The sequence below is a fragment of the Lycorma delicatula genome, chromosome 13, assembly GCF_047948215.1.
Source record: "Lycorma delicatula isolate Av1 chromosome 13, ASM4794821v1, whole genome shotgun sequence".
Taxonomy (NCBI): Eukaryota; Metazoa; Arthropoda; class Insecta; order Hemiptera; family Fulgoridae; genus Lycorma; species Lycorma delicatula.
In genome coordinates, this window is record NC_134467.1 from 49377830 (window position 1) to 49396908 (window position 19079).

The 19079-nt window shown below is 29.8% G+C and overlaps 1 protein-coding gene across 2 annotated transcripts; it reads right to left on the reverse strand.

Annotated features, from left to right (window-relative positions):
* Positions 1-933: 933 nt before the first annotated feature.
* Positions 934-18948, reverse strand: ORMDL (sphingolipid biosynthesis regulator orosomucoid 1-like). Of its 2 annotated transcripts, none has more exons than XM_075380804.1 (4): positions 18794-18948; positions 15076-15247; positions 12210-12361; positions 934-9785 (listed from the first exon to the last, which is right to left on the reverse strand). In XM_075380804.1, exons 2-4 carry the CDS (start codon positions 15244-15246, stop codon positions 9650-9652), a joined length of 459 nt encoding a protein of 152 aa, XP_075236919.1. In that variant the 5' UTR covers position 15247; positions 18794-18948; the 3' UTR covers positions 934-9649. The 2 variants fall into 2 exon arrangements, with proteins under 2 accessions (XP_075236919.1, XP_075236920.1); XM_075380805.1 differs by lacking the exon at positions 18794-18948 and adding an exon at positions 18185-18393.
* Between the last annotated feature and the right edge of the window lie 131 nt (positions 18949-19079).

Consider the following 19079-nt stretch of genomic DNA (forward strand, 5'->3'; position numbering starts at 1 on the left):
TTTGTCTTCATTGAGACAGACTTCTTTTTATATGTGGGCCATGTTAGTTAAAATTTATTAATTTTACTTTGGATTGTTTATTTTTCATTTATGTTTCTTGATGCTATTTCTCTGAGGTATTTAAATTTATCTGTAATTTTTATTACTTATTGCTTGTTAACAGCGATGCGATTCGGTTCATTCTTGGTAACTGGCATTATTTCAGTCTTTTCATAGGAGATTTGCAATCTGACTTCTCCTGCTATGTTTTGAAGGGTTTCTATTTGTTTTTTGGTTTCCTCCCGATTTTCTGACAACGCAAGAATCATGAACGGTTTGGAGAGCTCTCCTCTAAATTTTATTTTGAAATTTGTGTTTTTTAAGTATTGCTTTAATCGGATTTATTAATTTTGTGTGGAGTCCAAATTCTTTAATGGTGTTCGGTAGAGATTCTTTACAGGTACAGTAATATGCTTTTATGAAATCTATGATGACATTATTAAATTTTTATTTCTTTTCTTTTGGTAGTCCATTATCTACTTTAAATTTATGATTTGTTCTGGACAGCTTCTTCCCGGTTTGAAAACCCCTTGATATTCTCCCAATTCCTTGTCTAGTTGGCCTTGGATTCTCCACAAAAGAATTTAAAAAAATATTTTGCAAGTTACATCGAGAAGGGAGATTCCTCTATAATTGTTAGGATCTGTCTTGTTTCTTTTCTTATGCAGAGGGGAGATTAAGGCTAAACGTTTATGGAAATTTTTGATTGTTTGTTCATTAACATTTTCCACAGTTCCTCTGTTAAATAATTTTCTCCTGCAGTTTTGTAATTTTTATTTGGTAATTATATTTATTTCACTTGATTGTAAATTTTTTCTTAGAATTTTTTTAATTACAAAAGAAACATAACAAAAAACTTGTACTTTAAAAAAATTAAAATGCCAGACATATTGGATAGTTATAACATCAAAGTTTTATTTTATTCATAAAAATAAACATTTATCAATTTTCACACTTTTCATTTATTTTACACGTTATAGTACCATTTTTTAAATAGAAAACTGTACTAATATCAAATTATGAAAAAACGTAATGTTTTACAAAATATAATAAAACAAATAAGTTTCCTCAAAATAAACAAATTGCTGATTGATTTGCCAGAACTTCAACCAATCACTTCCATTCTTAAAACCTCATTTAAACAACAACAAAAAAAAAACAAACACCATTTTATTATGTACATTACATTCTTTTAACCACTTGTCTTGTAATAAGATTTTCTATAACCAAAGTTGTTCTAAAGAGGGGGAAAAACCATATAGTTTTATTTCAATTTAGTAAATTCTGCTAATAGTTATTCTCCATATTAATAATTAATAGAGAAACATATATTATTATTTTTATTTTTACAGATTCACGACACAGCAAGTTTTTTTGGATTCCAAAAAAGAAAAATTAAACCACTTCCATTTCCTTTATAAAATGTGTGAAAAAAATGAAATTGAAATAATTTTACAGAATAATGACTTTAATTCTTTACAAAATTTTAATTTACTAGATGCAATGTCTTTCATAGAGGAAATAAAAAACAAATGATCACACAAATTGAAGATGATGTCTGACTAGTCTTTCACTTAATTACAGGTTTTAAATATTCCAATAATGAATACACAAGAGAATTAAAAGACACAACAGAAAAAAAGAATAATGGAAAGTGGCGCTAATCCACCTGCTATTAAAGATGTAAACTACACAGGGAATTCTCTCCTACCTTTAACTTATAAGATCCTATCAAAGGCCATACAACACAGAATTGAAGAAAGAAGTAAGTGAAAACCAGCTGGATTCAGAACAATTCAAACTAAATTCAATAATACAACTCTACGCCAAAACCCAAAAGGATTTATTTATCACATTTACACTTTAAAAAGGCTTACGACTTGATGAACAGAACCACTGTAACAACGTATTAGAGGAATTCGGTATGAACCGGAAGTCTATTAAAAAAAAACTATCACAGATACAACCTCACAAGTTAAGTTTACAGGTAAGCTATCAGAACCATTCAAAATTGAAACAGAAATCAGACAAGCCATGCATATCACCATTTCTATTTGACGTATAACTTACAAAAGTAATCACAAGAATGGAGGAAGAAACTAATAAAGAAACAGGTTAGAAATGGGATTAAAATAGGATGTACAGTATTGAAGTCAACTGCCTAGCTTTCGTAATGATATGGCAATCCTGCCAAAGGACATAGGAGCAGCCAGAAAAACAAATAAAACACTACATGAAGTAACAGAGAAGACTGGACTATACATCTTTTATTAAAAAAAAAACAGAAATGATAATTCAAGACAAGAAAAACTTATCACAGATGCTAAATACCAAATACAGCAAGATCAACAGAATAAAGATGTTCCGTTATCTAGGCAAAATAATAACACCAACAGGCATGTTGAAAAAATCACTTAAAGAAGGGGAAGAAAGATGGAACTGGTATACCAACTGTCATAAGTTGGTGTAAACTGTCATAAGTTTGGCATTCATAAGATGAATGCCAAAATAAGACACTATACTGCAGTGATCAAATCAGAAAATCTATATATGCAATATCCCTAAATAATAAAAGTCTAGAAAAGAAAAAAAGGAAGAGACTAGGCCCAAAAAGAATACAGATTAAAATCCAATAAAAAGCTATACCAGACTATAAAAAAACATAACCATCTTTACGAAAAGAAGACTATCTATTTACACTGTTATGGTCGCATCAGGAGAATATCCACAGAGAGGCTAACTAAAAGTATCTTAGAATTCATAAAAAACAGAAAGCCACAAACAAACTGGTACATACAACTGTAAGTCATCAACAACAGACAAGAGTACAAAGTAATACAGTCCACAGTATCAGGAGATTCCAAGACTGCACAAAGAGAAAGAAAACACCTGGCCAGAAGAATGAAAAAGAGATTCAACAAGATAAGTACTGAAAGGAGAAGTTAAAAAGGCCATAAAATTATACTAAGCATGATCCATATAAGGCTATAATGAACAAAACAGTTACAAACTACGCAAGTAAATGAGACAGTCACAAAATGTAATTTATTATTTCAACTGTACGCAATATAAAATAAAAATGAGGAAATTAATAGGATCATGAATGATTTTTTTTTTAAATACATAGACTTTTTCTAGAAAAGCTGGTTTTGGTTCTAAACAAAATCTTGATACTGGTAATATTCAACATATTTTAAAAATTCATTATTTTTCAACAGTACAAAAATGGGTCTATAAATACAAGTGTCATATGAGGTCTAGATGTAAAACCGGACACTTCCATTTTTTGGCTAAAATGAGGATAAAAATGATTACTATTAAAAAGGTTTGCACTAAATAATAAATTTGTTTTACAGGAAAACTTGACATTTCATATCAATTTAAGCGTATGAATGTCTGCATTAGATGAAAAATGAACATTTCCTACCTTCAGTGAGGAGCAAAAGTGGATTTTTCTACTGACCAAATAAATCCCATTTTAGTTTAGTTGCAATATTAACAGCTGTTTTTTTGTGCTTGTTAATATTAATGAAACCAGATCTCCTAGGTGTAGCCACTATTTTAACCACTGAATTATATTTATTATTGGCTCTTAGTATGAGGGAAAATATGATTCCTAGACTGCCCTTTGCCATCCAATAAATTTGTTAATAAGAAAACCAGCCAATTTTCTCATACCTTATCAATGTGTAAATTGTAAACGTCTAGATTCTTGTGAAGGGATACAGAAGTAACATATGCCAGCTGGAATTCAGAACTATAGCAAATAAATATCTACAGATTTATGCAGTAGGACTTAAAGCAGTCAGTGGGGTGTACACTATCATCCTCAAGTGCTACTTTACATAGATAAATACACAATTTTTCTACAAAATTAATAAAAATATAAATGTGAATTACATTGCAATTATAATTTTTTTAAATCTAATTCTGTTTTTTGTTTTTTTTAGAAACTTTGATGCTGCTGTAAAAATAATAAATAATACGATGAATAAAAATCCCACAAGATAAATGGCCAATGATGCCATATAATATTATTAAAATATATAATTGCTGCTCATCCTCAACAAGGCAGTGCAAGAGCTTAGTGATGCCAAGTGACACCTGCTGAATTTTCACACTATCTTTACATACATTTACAATAAATAATATAAAGATAATTTTTGTAGAGAAAGGATATTTATAACAAAAAAATTAATTCAGGTGTTAACGGGTTAAAATAATAAGTCTAAATCAAGATACTTGAGTAGTGTATGAAGTAAGACTGGAATGTCAAAGTTCTTTGGTATGCCATGTAGGCTTAAAAAAGTGTAATTTTTGTCCATCAATTTATTTTTTATGCATATAAATGATCTGGCTGAAGAATTAGAGGGGGAATAGAAATTGGCAATAATGTGTGCAATTTAAGATATGCAGATGACAAACAAGACTAGATATATACAAGAAAATAACTCTTTTTAACATATAAAGTATTTTGGTTAATCTATAAAAATCAAAAAATAGAATCTATAAGAAAAAAGAAGGAAAGTGCATACTTAATTATGGCGGACGTTAAAAAATAAGCAAATAAAAGCAGTACAGAAATATAAATAAGTCTCTGATTCTGGGGGAAGCAGGATCTGATTCCATATGCATTTGAAATAAAAACTGAATAAAACTGACTCAACTGTATCCGGAAAAGTGTACTATCAAAGCCAATTATACCACAGTTAACTAAAAATAAAATACTATGCGTTTCAAACTGAATATCGGGGTTTTAAAGCGATGTAATATCTCTCAAGTCTCACGTACATTGATTAATTATACATGAAGTGAAAGATTAACTCAAACAGTTTTAGCTATGTGCAAGTTCATAAATTGTTTCCTGTACCTTCAGCTTGAAAGTGCTAGTAGCTAAGATAGCGACCCCCCCCCCCACAACAGAAAGCATTGTGTTTTACAGTTTGTAAAGTGTGAATCCATAATTACTGTTCGATGTACATTCTGTTTGAAGTTCCATTATGATACCCTGAGTGACAATAACATTCATAGATGATATAAACAATTTGGAACCGCTGGTTGTATTTGTAAAGGGAAGCGTAGAGGTCAACCGAGTGTGTTCAAAAACGATGTTGAAGATGAAAGAGAGTCTTTTGTGCATAGTCCTAGAAAATTCCCTAGGAAGACTAGCCGCGAATTAGCAATTCCAGTGACATCTGTGTGGAAGGTTTTAAGGAAACGGTTACAACTGTAACCATATTGTTTACAGCTGTTACAAGTTTTAAAGCCTACAGGTTTTAGTTTGTGTGCTAATTTCGCAAATAAAATGATGCACTGTGACAACTTTACTTTTTTTTCATGTCATATTCAGTGAGGAATCAACAGTTCATGTTAATGGAAAAAACCCTCATACGAAACTCCCCAAAACTGAATGTTTTTTGTGCCACATCCTGACGGCAAGTTTACGGACCATTCTTTTTTTCAAGGAAGCAAGTATAACAGGAATGAACTATCTTGATATGCTACAACTATAGCTCTTTCCTCAACTGCAATATGAACCACAGAACTTTATTTGGCAACAAGTTGGTGAACCGCCTCATGGGCATAATGTGATCGGTTAAATGAATATCTCCCAGACCTCTAGATCGGTCACCAAGAACCAGATGGCAGGGCTTGTTTGGCCTCCACATTCACCCAATCTGACCTCTGTGATGTTTTCTTTGGGGGTCTACAAGGATCAAATGTATGTGCCACTGTTACCGGCTGATCCATCTGACTTGAGACATAGGATTGAAGCAGCTGTCCAGACTTGCTGATTAAGGTACGGGATGAAACCTCCAATCAGCTGGACGTGTGACGTGTGATTGATGAACGGTGCTCACATTGAACACTTATAGGAAAAATTGTTTGAATTGCTCTTTTATTTCACGTATGATTTAGCAATGTAAGTAAAACTTAAGAAATATTACATAACTTTAAAACATTGTTATTCATTTTGAAACATAGGATATTCATTTTGTACAGTACAAAAACGGGGCTTCAAAAGGTTTGATTGTGTTGAAAGGATTCGAAGATTAAAGTGTTTAATCTTTATACAAAAGCACAGATTATATTCTATTTTAGAAGCAGTATAAACATGTACTGTTAAAACTGAAATTATTTCTAAAATATAAAGATTTTAAAGCTCCCCGAGAACAGATTCCCATATATGGTCACTAAGGGAATTAAAAACGAGGTAATAGAATACAATACTTTAATGAGAGTTTTTCTACAAATAATTTGTAGTTATTTGAATCGTCAACATTGGTACTCAGTTTGTAATTATTTAAAGGATGCTTTTATTGCAGAACTATTTTTGTTAGGGTACTTAATTATGACTAATTTCTACTGTACATATTTAATAGCAACTCTGCTGAAGATTACAAACTAAAGTAAGAATTGTTATTGTTCAGCAATTTATTCAGTCTTTTGGTGGTTAAACTAACACATTCATATGTGCAAAGATTTTCTCTAATAAAACATTATCATTAGAAAAACAAATTACTTGAATGCAACGCAGATGCTGCTGAAAAAAAAAAAAATTCACACTGGACGATAAAACTAAATTTAACAAATATAAAATACCAAACACAGATAACTTTAACAAGGTAAATTAAGCAGGAAAAATGTATTATTAACATTTTGAAAATTATAAACAAGATGAAACTGACAAAACATTCTTTGTCAGTAAAAGGTGAAAAATTTAATGGATTGAATTTCCATCAGCAAATCGTTGCTAAAACGGAACTAAATCAAATCATTTTTTAAATTGCTCATTGTAGGCGATAAAAAATTGATCATATATGACAATAATGTAGTTGATGGTTGTGTTCGAAGCGAGGTGAAACTCCTCAAGCCATGACTGATGGCAAGAAAAGTGATGTTGTTTGTGTGATGGGATCGGAAAGGAATTGTTCACTATAAGTTGCTGCCACCTACTCAAACGATTGATTCTAACCTCTACTGTCAACAACTGGAAAGATTATGCCAAGCGATCAAGATAAAACAACCAGAATTGATCAATAGGAAAGGTGTCATCTTCCATCATGACGCTGCCAGATTCCACACATCTTTGGGACCTGTCGAAAACAGAGCATGCTTGGCCGGGAAGTTATGAAACATCCACCATATAGACCGGACCATTTGTTTTGGTCTCTACAGTACTCACTTAACAGTAAGTCATTTTCAAAAGTGATTTTGAAAATCACTTCACAGTTTTTTGTACAGAAAACACAGAACATGATGGGATTATAATTTACCTCAAAAATGCCTAACGGTACTTGATTAAAATGCACAAATTCGGTTAAATATACTTCATTTGAAATATGAAAAACCTTGTTTTTGTTCTACATTAAAATACGAAGAAACTTTTTCCTCATCCCCATATACAATGTTGTTTTAAAAGAAAAATCGTATCAGAAAAATCTTGAGAAAATTTATAAAAAAAATTTTATTCACAGTTTTGATATTAATAAATTATCAAAGTAAACTCTTTAATATGACATACATTAAAAAAAAAAAAAAAAAAATCTAAAAAACCACAGCTTTACAAAAAGTTTAAAACAACTATCATCGCTTATCTATTTAACATTGAATGTGAAATGTAAAATTTTTATTCCAAAAATTAAAAACTTATTTTACGTATTGAAAAATAAGATTTAACTTAAATGTTACCTTTATGGGAGGGGGAGTAACTGAAAATACCAATAAATGTCTACAATTTGTTGCCCTCTGTTTTTCTTCTACAAAATAATAATTTTACTAACCAGAAATACACATAACCCCTAAAGCAATAATCACTGACCTAATCAACAGTTGAAAGGAGACCAAAATGGATCATTGATATAGCCTACTGTTGAGCCATGATGATTTTTTAATAACTAGATTGACCAACTGACACCATATTATATGTGAAATTAAATGTAAAAATTCTTTTTTTTCACATAGTTAAAAATACCTTGATCCACGCACATTTTTTTAAATATAGAAATAATTTATAATTAGTGATGTTATTTTGTCAAGATAAGGTAGTAGGTTATAAACAAAATAATTTTATTTGTTTTACGGTATCAGTGTATGTTTTTCTGAAATGTTTTATTAACTATACAATTTATAATTAAACAAAACTGTTGAGTGTAGAATAAAACCAGTCTGATAGTAATCGAGGAAATTTCTATCTGTTATTAAGTTAAGTACCAATGATGAAATGTTTTTACCGCCATATAAAATAAAACATTTAATAAAAAGATATTTTTTATTCCTAAATCATGTGCCATATTAGAGAATTAATGCGTTAATAGGTTCATGTATAATTATAATTAAAAGATTATCTAAAGGGGGCTGTGTAACTTGATCTAGAGGGAGTTTCAGCTCTAAAGAATAGGATGCATAGTGGACTCAAAGCATATCTACAAAAAACATGGATTCATTCAAAACAATTTTGTAAGCTTCTCCCACTCCAACATTTAACCTACTTGTGATGTCCTTATTAAGCTGAGCAACGTAGTGTTAGGTTAGATAACCGATCCTACAGGAAAAATACATCGTTGAGCAAATAACTATGGCTTGTTTAACCTCACGACTGATGATCTCATTACATTTGGAAGCCTAAAGAAGAGGTGATGAAAGCAAGATAGGAGAAATAATACTAAACTGTACCGACTAGGAAAAAGGGTAGCCCTCTCACTGGCTAGTTCTAAGGTAGGGCCGTAAAACCTACATTAAACGACTGACAAATTATTCAGATTACAATCATCATCTGGTGTTCTTCCTGCCAGCAGCTCTCTTATGCCACTACTGTCTCCAACCATCCTTGTCCTGAGCCTTCTCATCCTTATCCCCTTGAAGTTCCCGAACTTCAACTCATCTATTAACTTCTTTTTCGCTTACTTTCTCATTCTACTGATGCGGTTTTCAAGATTCTACTCCCACTAACCACAGATCCCAATACGATTCAAATATTGAATAACAAAGGAAAAACTTGGGAGAAAGAATTTTTTTTGCACTGGATCAAAAAATCTATAAGAAGTGGCTTGAAAAACTCAACGCTTAAAAGAAAAAGAGAAAGACAATGAAAGAAAGATTGTTAAAAGTAATAAGAAAAAAACTAGCTACGTTCTGTATTTATATGAAACATTTCATTTTACTTTATTATATTTACATATCAGATAAACAACCGACTAAAGACTGAATCAGATTTAATTCTAATATCCAAGATTAGAAAATTTAAATTAAAAAAAAAACAAATGATAATAAACAACCTTCTCCATCTTTAAACTATAGGCATATGAAAAAATAAGACAAGTGGTTAATATCAACACCTAATAATTAATACAATTAGTTTATTACTAAAGATAACACTATACATTATGTCAAATAACAATGACATTCAGTCTTGCAGAATAATTTCTACCATCACAAATTTAAAATGAGATGATAGATTTACATCAAACAACAACGCTTATAAATATATATTATATAAACATTACTTAAAATCATTGTAAATGTGTGTGATGATAGTAATTGCAATTAATAAATAATACATTTGATGTATTGAGTATTATATTTACATTCACATATATGTTTATATAAATTAGTACTTATTAATACCAAATAACCTAACTCTGTGAAACTGTGGTAATTTCGGTAAAACTACTAATACCAACGATATAAAATTAATTATAAAATGATTTGTTGCATTTCTTGTATAAAAACATGTTAAAAGAAACCTGAAACAAAAAAGTAAATATATAATAAGTACTACATTATAATTATATTAATTTCTATTAGTAAAAATAGATTACAATATCATTATAATTATATTAATTTCTAGAAGTAAAAATAGATTACAATTTCAAAATATCCTATGAATTAGGCTATGGTAGAATTTACTAAAGCCAACCTCAACTAACAGACAGGTCGTATACATGGCAAACAATCAACAGCCCCCCAGATTCGTTAATGTCCATCAGTAAATATTAAATAATGCTCTTGTGCCAAATATCTAGAACTGGGTCAAGCCAACACTACTATCGGAATACGGTAGAACAGCAGTATACCTCTAATTAAATACCGTTTGACAAGGTACAAAATCAGCTATATTGAACTCTATCAAGTTTTAATACAATTTTTCAATACTGCAACTGGGTATGCACACATTTTTTTTCACTTGAATATGGGAGATGAATATGAATCGATTTAAGTGCTAGCACATTTCTTATGAGCTTTTTCAGAATTTTATTTTTATAATTTAATATTTTGGATATTATTAAATCCAAAATATTTTGGATATACCCAGAAACTACTTCCATTTCTAGATATTTCTGCTGCAGAACTATGATTGCAATTGCATGTAAGTATGTTGAGTGACCTTACGCATTAGAAAGGAATCGATGCCATTCTTATTCAGTTTGTTTAGTCTGTATGCTGTTTAGCGTGTTTATAATATTTAGGAAAATTGAGACACCCATTGTGTGTGAAATTCTGTTTGCGATCCATTTCTTGAATACAAAGAACATTTTACCGGTTAAAATTCACTGTGAGACTTGCAATGTTTATGGAGAAAATGCAATAAGTGTGGTACAGAGAAGGGTGCGATTGTTTAACAAAGGACATCGTAACGTGCACAATGATGAATGGGGTCAACATCTTTGATTACCAATGATTTGGTGCACGCACATCTATAATAAGATTAAAGTGAACGGATAATTCACTATTACAACTCTTTCCACGCATTTTTCAAAAATTTCATGATCGATTCTATATGAAATTGAATTTGAGAAATTCAACTGTTAGAAATTATGTGCTTTCCGAATGCCTAAGACACTTACAGAAAATCACAAAATCAAACTGCCAGGCAGTGTGTGGATGTTCAAGTCAGTATGGAGAAAAAGACAACTTCTTAAGCAGTATAGTTATTTGGAACAAGAAACAGGTGTCATATACAATGCCTGAAACAAAACAATTTATGGAGTAGCGATGCAATTCATTGCCCAGAAAGGCAAAATGCATATTGATGTTTTCCACTTGGAAAATCATGCACATGGTGTTTTAGGATAGATATGTTGTAATATAATTGAAATGTCTGCTACTAAACTACAGTTTTGGTTTATATCGACTGATAGTATAAATATTAATACAATCGAGCATTGATAGCAAGCGTAGTGTAAAAAGAAAGGAAAGAAAAAATGGAACAGTACATACTGTACATGGAAGTTCTTTTTGTTCTATTAAAATTATATTTAAAAATAAACAGGTGGTTGTCATCGTGAATCTACTTAAAGCACTCTTCAACAAAATAAAAAGTTGTTTTGGTTTTTTAACATCTTGCCTTGAGACATTACAATAACAATGCCTAATGTGAAACACTGAAAAATGCAATCTAGAACAAGGGGCGATCTAGAACAAGCGTGTTGTGCGATTCTCAACAGTGCTTGCCCGCATACAGCCACCACAATGCAACATCTCCTCATGACTCGGAATAGTTGGAACATCCCCTTTATAGCCTGCAACTTCCACTGAGTAATTATCATTCACTCCTGTGTTTAAAAACTTCCTTGCTGATGAAAATAGATCAAAGTCTATTAATAAATAATTCCATTGTTTAATTAAAAATGTAATATAAATTACAAAAATAACAAACGAACATCTTTAAAAGAAAAAAAAATTTGCTATTTACTATAAAATAACAGATTAATAACTTTATGAAATATATAAGGATACAAAAAAACAACAATACTAAAGAAGATAAGATTCAAATCATGATAGCACCATCTCAAGGTGTCGGCAGTAACATTCGCCAATATTAGTGTGAAAACAGGTGCACCAAATCACAAAGAGAACAAATGATTTTGAAAAGTTTCTTAAAAAAATTTTACTATAAAATTCGGTTTGGTTTATCATTATAAAGATTTAATTATCAACGATGGTCATCGACAAAACAACGTAAAATAAAAACATTAATGTTACCGATATAGATTTTAAAAAACTAGAATGGTTTTTTGAAAAATTCTATGATTTTCATCGACGGGATAGATTTGTGATTTTTGGTTTAGAATTGATCGTGTTAATTATATGATACAATTAGATCCTTCATTAGTACACAAGACAGAAAATCACGCAACAATAAATAAATACTTAATTTATTAACTTACAATACGATAGGAGCAGCAGTCAAAAACCTTCTAGTCGAAGTGAACTGTTGACCATAATCAATTTGTTCCCAGTGCGTCAACGTTCTACAGTCTCCTTGATCTTGGGGTATCCAAGGTGCTCCTTTTAAAATGTGTAGAAATATGAAATGCAACTGAAAAATGGAGAAAGGTACAATTAAAATATCAAATTTACAGTTGCCTGCCAACTAGTTGCAGTAAAAAATATTTTTTGTTTTTTGAGGCCAGAGAAGAATAGGACTATTTCATTTAATTATGTACATTGAATTTAATTGTTTTACTGTACTGCTATTGTCATTCAGTATGAATAATAACAATATCAAAACATTCATACTTTTTACAAATTTATCAACCTTTGGTGAATAAGTTAAAACATAGACTGTGATTTAAGATCCCAGGTACCTTACAAAAAGTACTGTATCTTTATACTCTTTCCTATCGCAATATATTCTCATTTTATAACATAAATTTTAATTTTTTTTTGTTTTTTTTTTTTTTATGAATATGCAATGAATTCCATTAACAAATATAAGACTCGACGGTCGTTTTCTACTAAATGAGGGCTGTTCAGGAAGTTTTGGCCTTACAAAGAAAAGATTTTTCAAAATTTATTTTTTTATTTTTCAACATAGTCATCTTTCAATTCAATACATTTAGATCAACAACTTTCCAACTTTCTATTGCTCTCATTGTAATGTGATCTGTCCAACTCTGAAAAAAAGCGGTTATCTCAGCTTCGACCTCATTATTTGAAGTGAATCTTCATCCAGCGAAGCAATTCTTTAGGTTTGGGAAGAGGAAGTAACCGCTGGGGGGCGAAAGTCAGTGAATACAGCACACGTGAAAGCATAGATCATGCAGTTTGCCAGCAACACCCTGAGATGTGTGTGCAGGTGGTGCGTTATCATTTTGAAAGGGCACTTTTGTTTTCGTCAAATATGGATGTTTAGCCTGAATAGCATTTTCAGCCTTCATGCAAACTTAATTCCATAAGATGTTGTGAAACTTTTCAAAGAAATTTACGGTATTACTTTAAGTTGCACGATGCGATTGGGGGGTATAATTGAATTTTCATTACGTTTGTTTTGAAGTATGAGGAGTAAGAAAATATCATTCACTTAAAATGTAATTTCCTGATATATATATTTCACCAAAAAGTATTTTATATGTATTATACATATACGTATTATATATATATATATACATATTTATTTAAACAAAAGTGCCCTATCAAAATGATAATGCGCCTGCACACACATCTCAGGGTGTTGCTGGAAAACTCAGCAAGTACTGAGTAACTATGTCTATTGGCTTGCAACAGACACGAATATGTGATCGTTAATTTTTTTTTAGTTTCCTGTGTGTATTTAAAATGCTTACGACTATGCTACCGATTGTAAAATATGTGATGTAATTCATATCTAATGCCAAGAGGTATGAAAGCAGCAAAAATTCATCGACAGATCAGTGAATTACATGAGGATAACACTATATCAGATGGAATGGTGGGAAAATGGGTTTGGGCATTTAAAGAGGGCTGTAGAAACATACACGATGTGGCGCCAATCTGGAACCATATCATTACTGATGACCTTGTGTGCAGAGAATTAATGAAAAAGTTAATGAAAATAGACAATTTACAATTTCATCACTATAATGAATTTCGTTTAATTTCACTAAATGTTCTCAATGAAATCATGTATATACGCTTAAATTATCAAAGGTTGTGCTCACACTTGGTACCAAAAAAAAAAGCTGACTTTAGTTACACAAAAACAAACATTTAACCGGTGCTTTAAATTATCTCAATATATGTCGATGAAGAAAATCTTTTTTAAGCCAAACTATTACTGGAGACAAGAAATGAGTGTCTTGCATTACACAGGAATCAAAACAACAGTTTGTGGAATGGAGATGCTCATCTCCCAAGAAAGTGAAGTTCAAGGAAACTTGTCGGCTCAGAAAATCTTATGCAGTGTTTTGGGATGAACAGGGGCTGTTGTGTGTTAATTTTTTGCTGCAGAGTGAAATGATAAATACAGAGACATATTGTGTGATCTTAACTAAACTGCATCCCAAAATCCAAAACGGAATGTGTATGCAACACATTCCGTGAATGTTTGAGCATGCCGCTCAAACATTCACAAAGTTGAAATATAAGGCTTGAGGTGAAAGGAGAAAATATTTAATTTTAATAAAAACTATTTCCACAAATATTATTTTCAAAATCAACGGCCAACAATTGATAAATTATCTAACTAATAGGGAAAAATGATCTTACAGATTTCTGAAGAAGTCTTTTTTTAAACTGTTAAAAACTACTAACTTCAAATGACATAAAAAGCAAATAGTAAAGTGTGCAGATTTGTTAAAATTAAACAAATTAACTTTTTATAATTCCGTATGATTATAAATTAAATAAGAGCAGTAGGGTGACTGAATAACATGTTATATGAATCAGTCTTAATCTGTCACCTTCCATACTCATCTGTAAAGATTGTTTACAATAATGAAAATAAGTTGATCAAACACAGTATAAAATTTACTTTGCGGCTACATCTAGACACAAGTAAATCAATACTCACAAAAAGAATTTGTTTAATTATTTTGTTCCAAAAATGTACTAATTTATATTATTAAGGTATGCAACCTCTGTTTTTCCACAACACTGAGGTTTGGCTTTTCACAGAAATTTGCTGTAATGTAATCCCAGTGAATAAAGGGTTTTAAATACCTACTGTATTCAAAACTTCTTTAGGAAATTTAATAAATTCTTTAACTAGAAAACTTTCAAAACAATAATAAATTATTAATTAAAAAATATAAATATATAATAATCGAAACTTACAATATTATGTATTAAATTAGTAAGGGTCCATGCAATTGGAACAGTAAAAACAGGTACACTTAATAATATTAAATGCAATGTCAACATGAATATAGCATATGTAACCCACAATCCACGACTCTGTAACCATGTTGTATTTGGGTTCGACTCACCATGGCCACCGACCAACATTCTGTAAAAAAGAAAAATTTAAAATAAATAAAAATGTTTACCATCTACATCTAAGAGTTTAAAAATATAACAAAAGTAAAAAGATTTGTCATTGCAATCAGATCAAAACATAATTTGATAGAGAAGTAAGGCAGAATACTACAGAGAAACAGGAAATTTCCAAAATAATTTTAATAAATCAAAGAATAATCTGAAAACGCATTTTTATGAAAAGTATTGTACAAATTATGCCGTTTTTAAAGAACACATCTTTAAGATATACGTCATTTCTCCTTACACATTCCACCAGTCTGTTTCAGAAATCCTGCAAAAAGCAACTCATTAACACAACAGAAACATTAGTGATTTTCCTCTTCAATTTCAGTTCGGTAATGGCCAGAAGAAAAGGTTTAATCACTATCCGACAAGTCACGCAATATCCCTGGCTACACACACCATGCGACATCATCATTTCTTGAAATTATTCAATCGGCAAACAATCTCTGTAAAGCTACCATCGACGGCTGTACGTAATTTAGCTCCATCTTGCTAAACCAAGTGTTTTCAATTTTAACTTGCAGGAGATTTTCAGCTTGCGCATTGAAGAAACATCTTTCATGGTAACATACCATGACATTACAGCGATTGTAATACTTTCTTCACTTTCAAAAAGCAAGGGCTTATGATAACACTTGATGACAGCACACCTTATTATAACTCTGATGCTGAGTAATGGATGTAGCTGTAATTAATGAGGCTTTTCCTACACTAATTTACTTAATCTGTTTTACCTGAAAAAAGATAATGTGAAACATCAATTTAAAAAAAATTAATTATTCAAGTTTACGATAATATTGCAAAATAAATGCACGCATACATTTGGGTATTTTTATTTATATACCTATACATACAATATTCTTTCAGCCTCCGCAAGGGACAGAATTAAAGACACACTCTTACCTTTTATTTTTTTACTTCATCAAAATGCTTTCGGACCTAAGCCCATCCTCAGTGATATTTTGGTACTTACGTATTAACGCCACCGCAGCTGCAGCTTTATTTAAAAACAAAGTAGTCAATCAGATTTCGGTGGAAAACGAACAATCTCTTTATTAATTTTAATAAATGTTTATTTATATTTATTTATTTTATAAATATAATTCAACCAAACTTAACCTACGCTCGCTAACCTTGACTAATTAACACTGTAATTTTTTGAGTATTTATTTAATAAATTCAGTAATTATTGCAATTATTTATTATTCAAATAATCAAAACACTCCTGTTAATTAGTCAAGGTTAGCGAGCGAAGGTTAAGTTTGGTTAAATTATATTTATAAAATAAATAAATATAAAAAACCATTTATTAAAATTAATAGAGACTGTTTTGAATCTATGTTAAACTCTATATCGGCTCATTTTGGAAATCGGATTGACTACTTTGTTTTTAAATAAAGCTGTAGCTGCGGTGGCGTTGATACGTAAGTACCGATATTTTTTATAAATTCTTAAATTATTTACAATTTATACAATAACTATTAGCTTTTTACATTTTGTAAAAATTGTTTGTTTAAAATAAAATAAATTTTAAAAACATTTAAGATAAATTTAGATTTATTTATAATAAATTTAGATAAATTTATTATACTGCAAATATAGATAATATTTACAAACAGATGGGGGGGGGGGATGATCTATAAATTTTAACCTAAATAAATTATATACCTACATATGAAATATTTTTTTTTTAATACTTTTACATATAAGATGTAATCTACTCATTGGTAATTATGCTTCACTTTGATATATGAATTTATTCTTACTGCAAAACACAAAGAAGAGTAGGAACATGGAATATTATCTGTGTACTTTGTATAGTACTTAAAAACCCTTTCAAGCAGGCTATATTAAAGAAACATCTGCCAACCAAGTCTTTTATTAATTTACTTACAAACACAGCAAACCCATCATAAACATCATTCAATTTTGTTTTTATATAGAGTAAATTTATTTATATTTTTTACCTTTGTCATAACTATTCCATTTTCAAAACTCACCGCACTAGCACTTCTGTACACCGACTTTTGAAAATTGAATATATCCAAAACACGTCAACGTGTGATTTAGTTATGTCAAAACTAAGAACAGCAGATAAATGCACTTACAAAAATTATGAGAATCTCAGCAGAAAATGTGTATACTTTAATAATAATTATTCACTTATTCATCATTTTGATAAAAAATTAAAAAAAAAAACACACAAGTATAGATATTCAGATGTTTTAATCTGCTGATATTTGCAATAATTCAAGATAGTTTTAAGTTTTAAGCTTGATTTTCTTCAAGTTTAGGAACTAAAAAATTTAAAGAAAATTTTGACTGAACTACATTTTCTGAAATATTTCATTACAAGTCAATTAATTATACTGAAAGTTTCAAATGCTCAAAATCAGTGTATGACTTGAAAACAAGATATTGATATTACAGAAGTTAACAATTTATTTTAACACGTAAAGAAATGCAATACTTAAATGATTTCTGAAACTATCGGTTCAAAACTACCAACCATATGCAGAGTCATTTTGGATATTAGATCCTAATTCAATAAGTGAAATTACACTTTAAAAAAATTAAAAAACGTTAAACTAACTTTCAGTATGTTTTCTTCTCTTATTCTATAGAACAAATTAAGTTAAAAGACTAAACTTAAATAAATAAGCGGTACTGTAATTTTATGTAAAATATCTTCCATTGCATATTGTAACAATAAAAAATTAGTAGCAAAAAATTAAAAACAGAAAACCTGAATCCATTATACTAAACAACATTTTACTTTAAAAAAAAAAAATTTAATGCTTAAATAAAAATTTACTCTGTAAATAATAAGACACCAAATTTTGCAACGTAAAAATATACTCCATTAAAAATTAACTGTTAAAAAGTTTTCAAAGTACTATACCTGTTGTGTTTTTCACATAGGTTAGTTCACAAACAACAATGGAAAATACTTGAATTTATATTAACATCTTTGAGTCACTAATTGCGGTGTTTTAAAAAGTAAACAAAAATTCAATACTGCAACAGTTATACTTTTTCTTATAGGAAATTTTTTAAAGAACATTACTTAACAAAACAATAACTTGCATAGTCTTCACGTTACAAATAGCCTTGAGTAATTTCAAATGAATCATAATTAAAACATTTCCTCAATACACTGTGTAAAATAAACTATAAATTTGGTTGAAGACACACAAATAAAAGTGAAAACTGAAATATTATTATAAAACTAAACTAACAAAACGAAAAGTTATGAAAATTAATTTCATTAATGCCGGTAAACAATTTTTTTAAAATCAAATAATAATCTCAAATAGTTGAATTTTGTGATATATTTTCAATTACACACCGAACAACAAATACGTTACACAATAATACCAGTTTTCACGAAAAACAACAAGAAAAAAGAAAATGTTGCTTGTAATAGCAGTTACGAAGGAAAAAACGTCAACAAAGCATATAAATATTACAATGACAACTCTCAATAATATAATAGAAAAGGAAAAATTACCTTAACACTAAAACGTTAAACAACAAAATAAATAAACTCTTTTAAAACCATCCAACCCGACCGACACACACATAGATGCAAACTGTATAATGATAAATCACATAAACGTCCTGCTAGAACAGCTGATAAATTATTCACTATAAGTACATTATATAATGTGGTTAGCGATACGCTGAACAAATAAATATTTCAGCGGAATTTCTATGAACTAAATATATAAAAATATTTAAAATAATCAAAATTAAATAACCAATATCTTAAAATACAATAAGCCGAAAAATAGTAT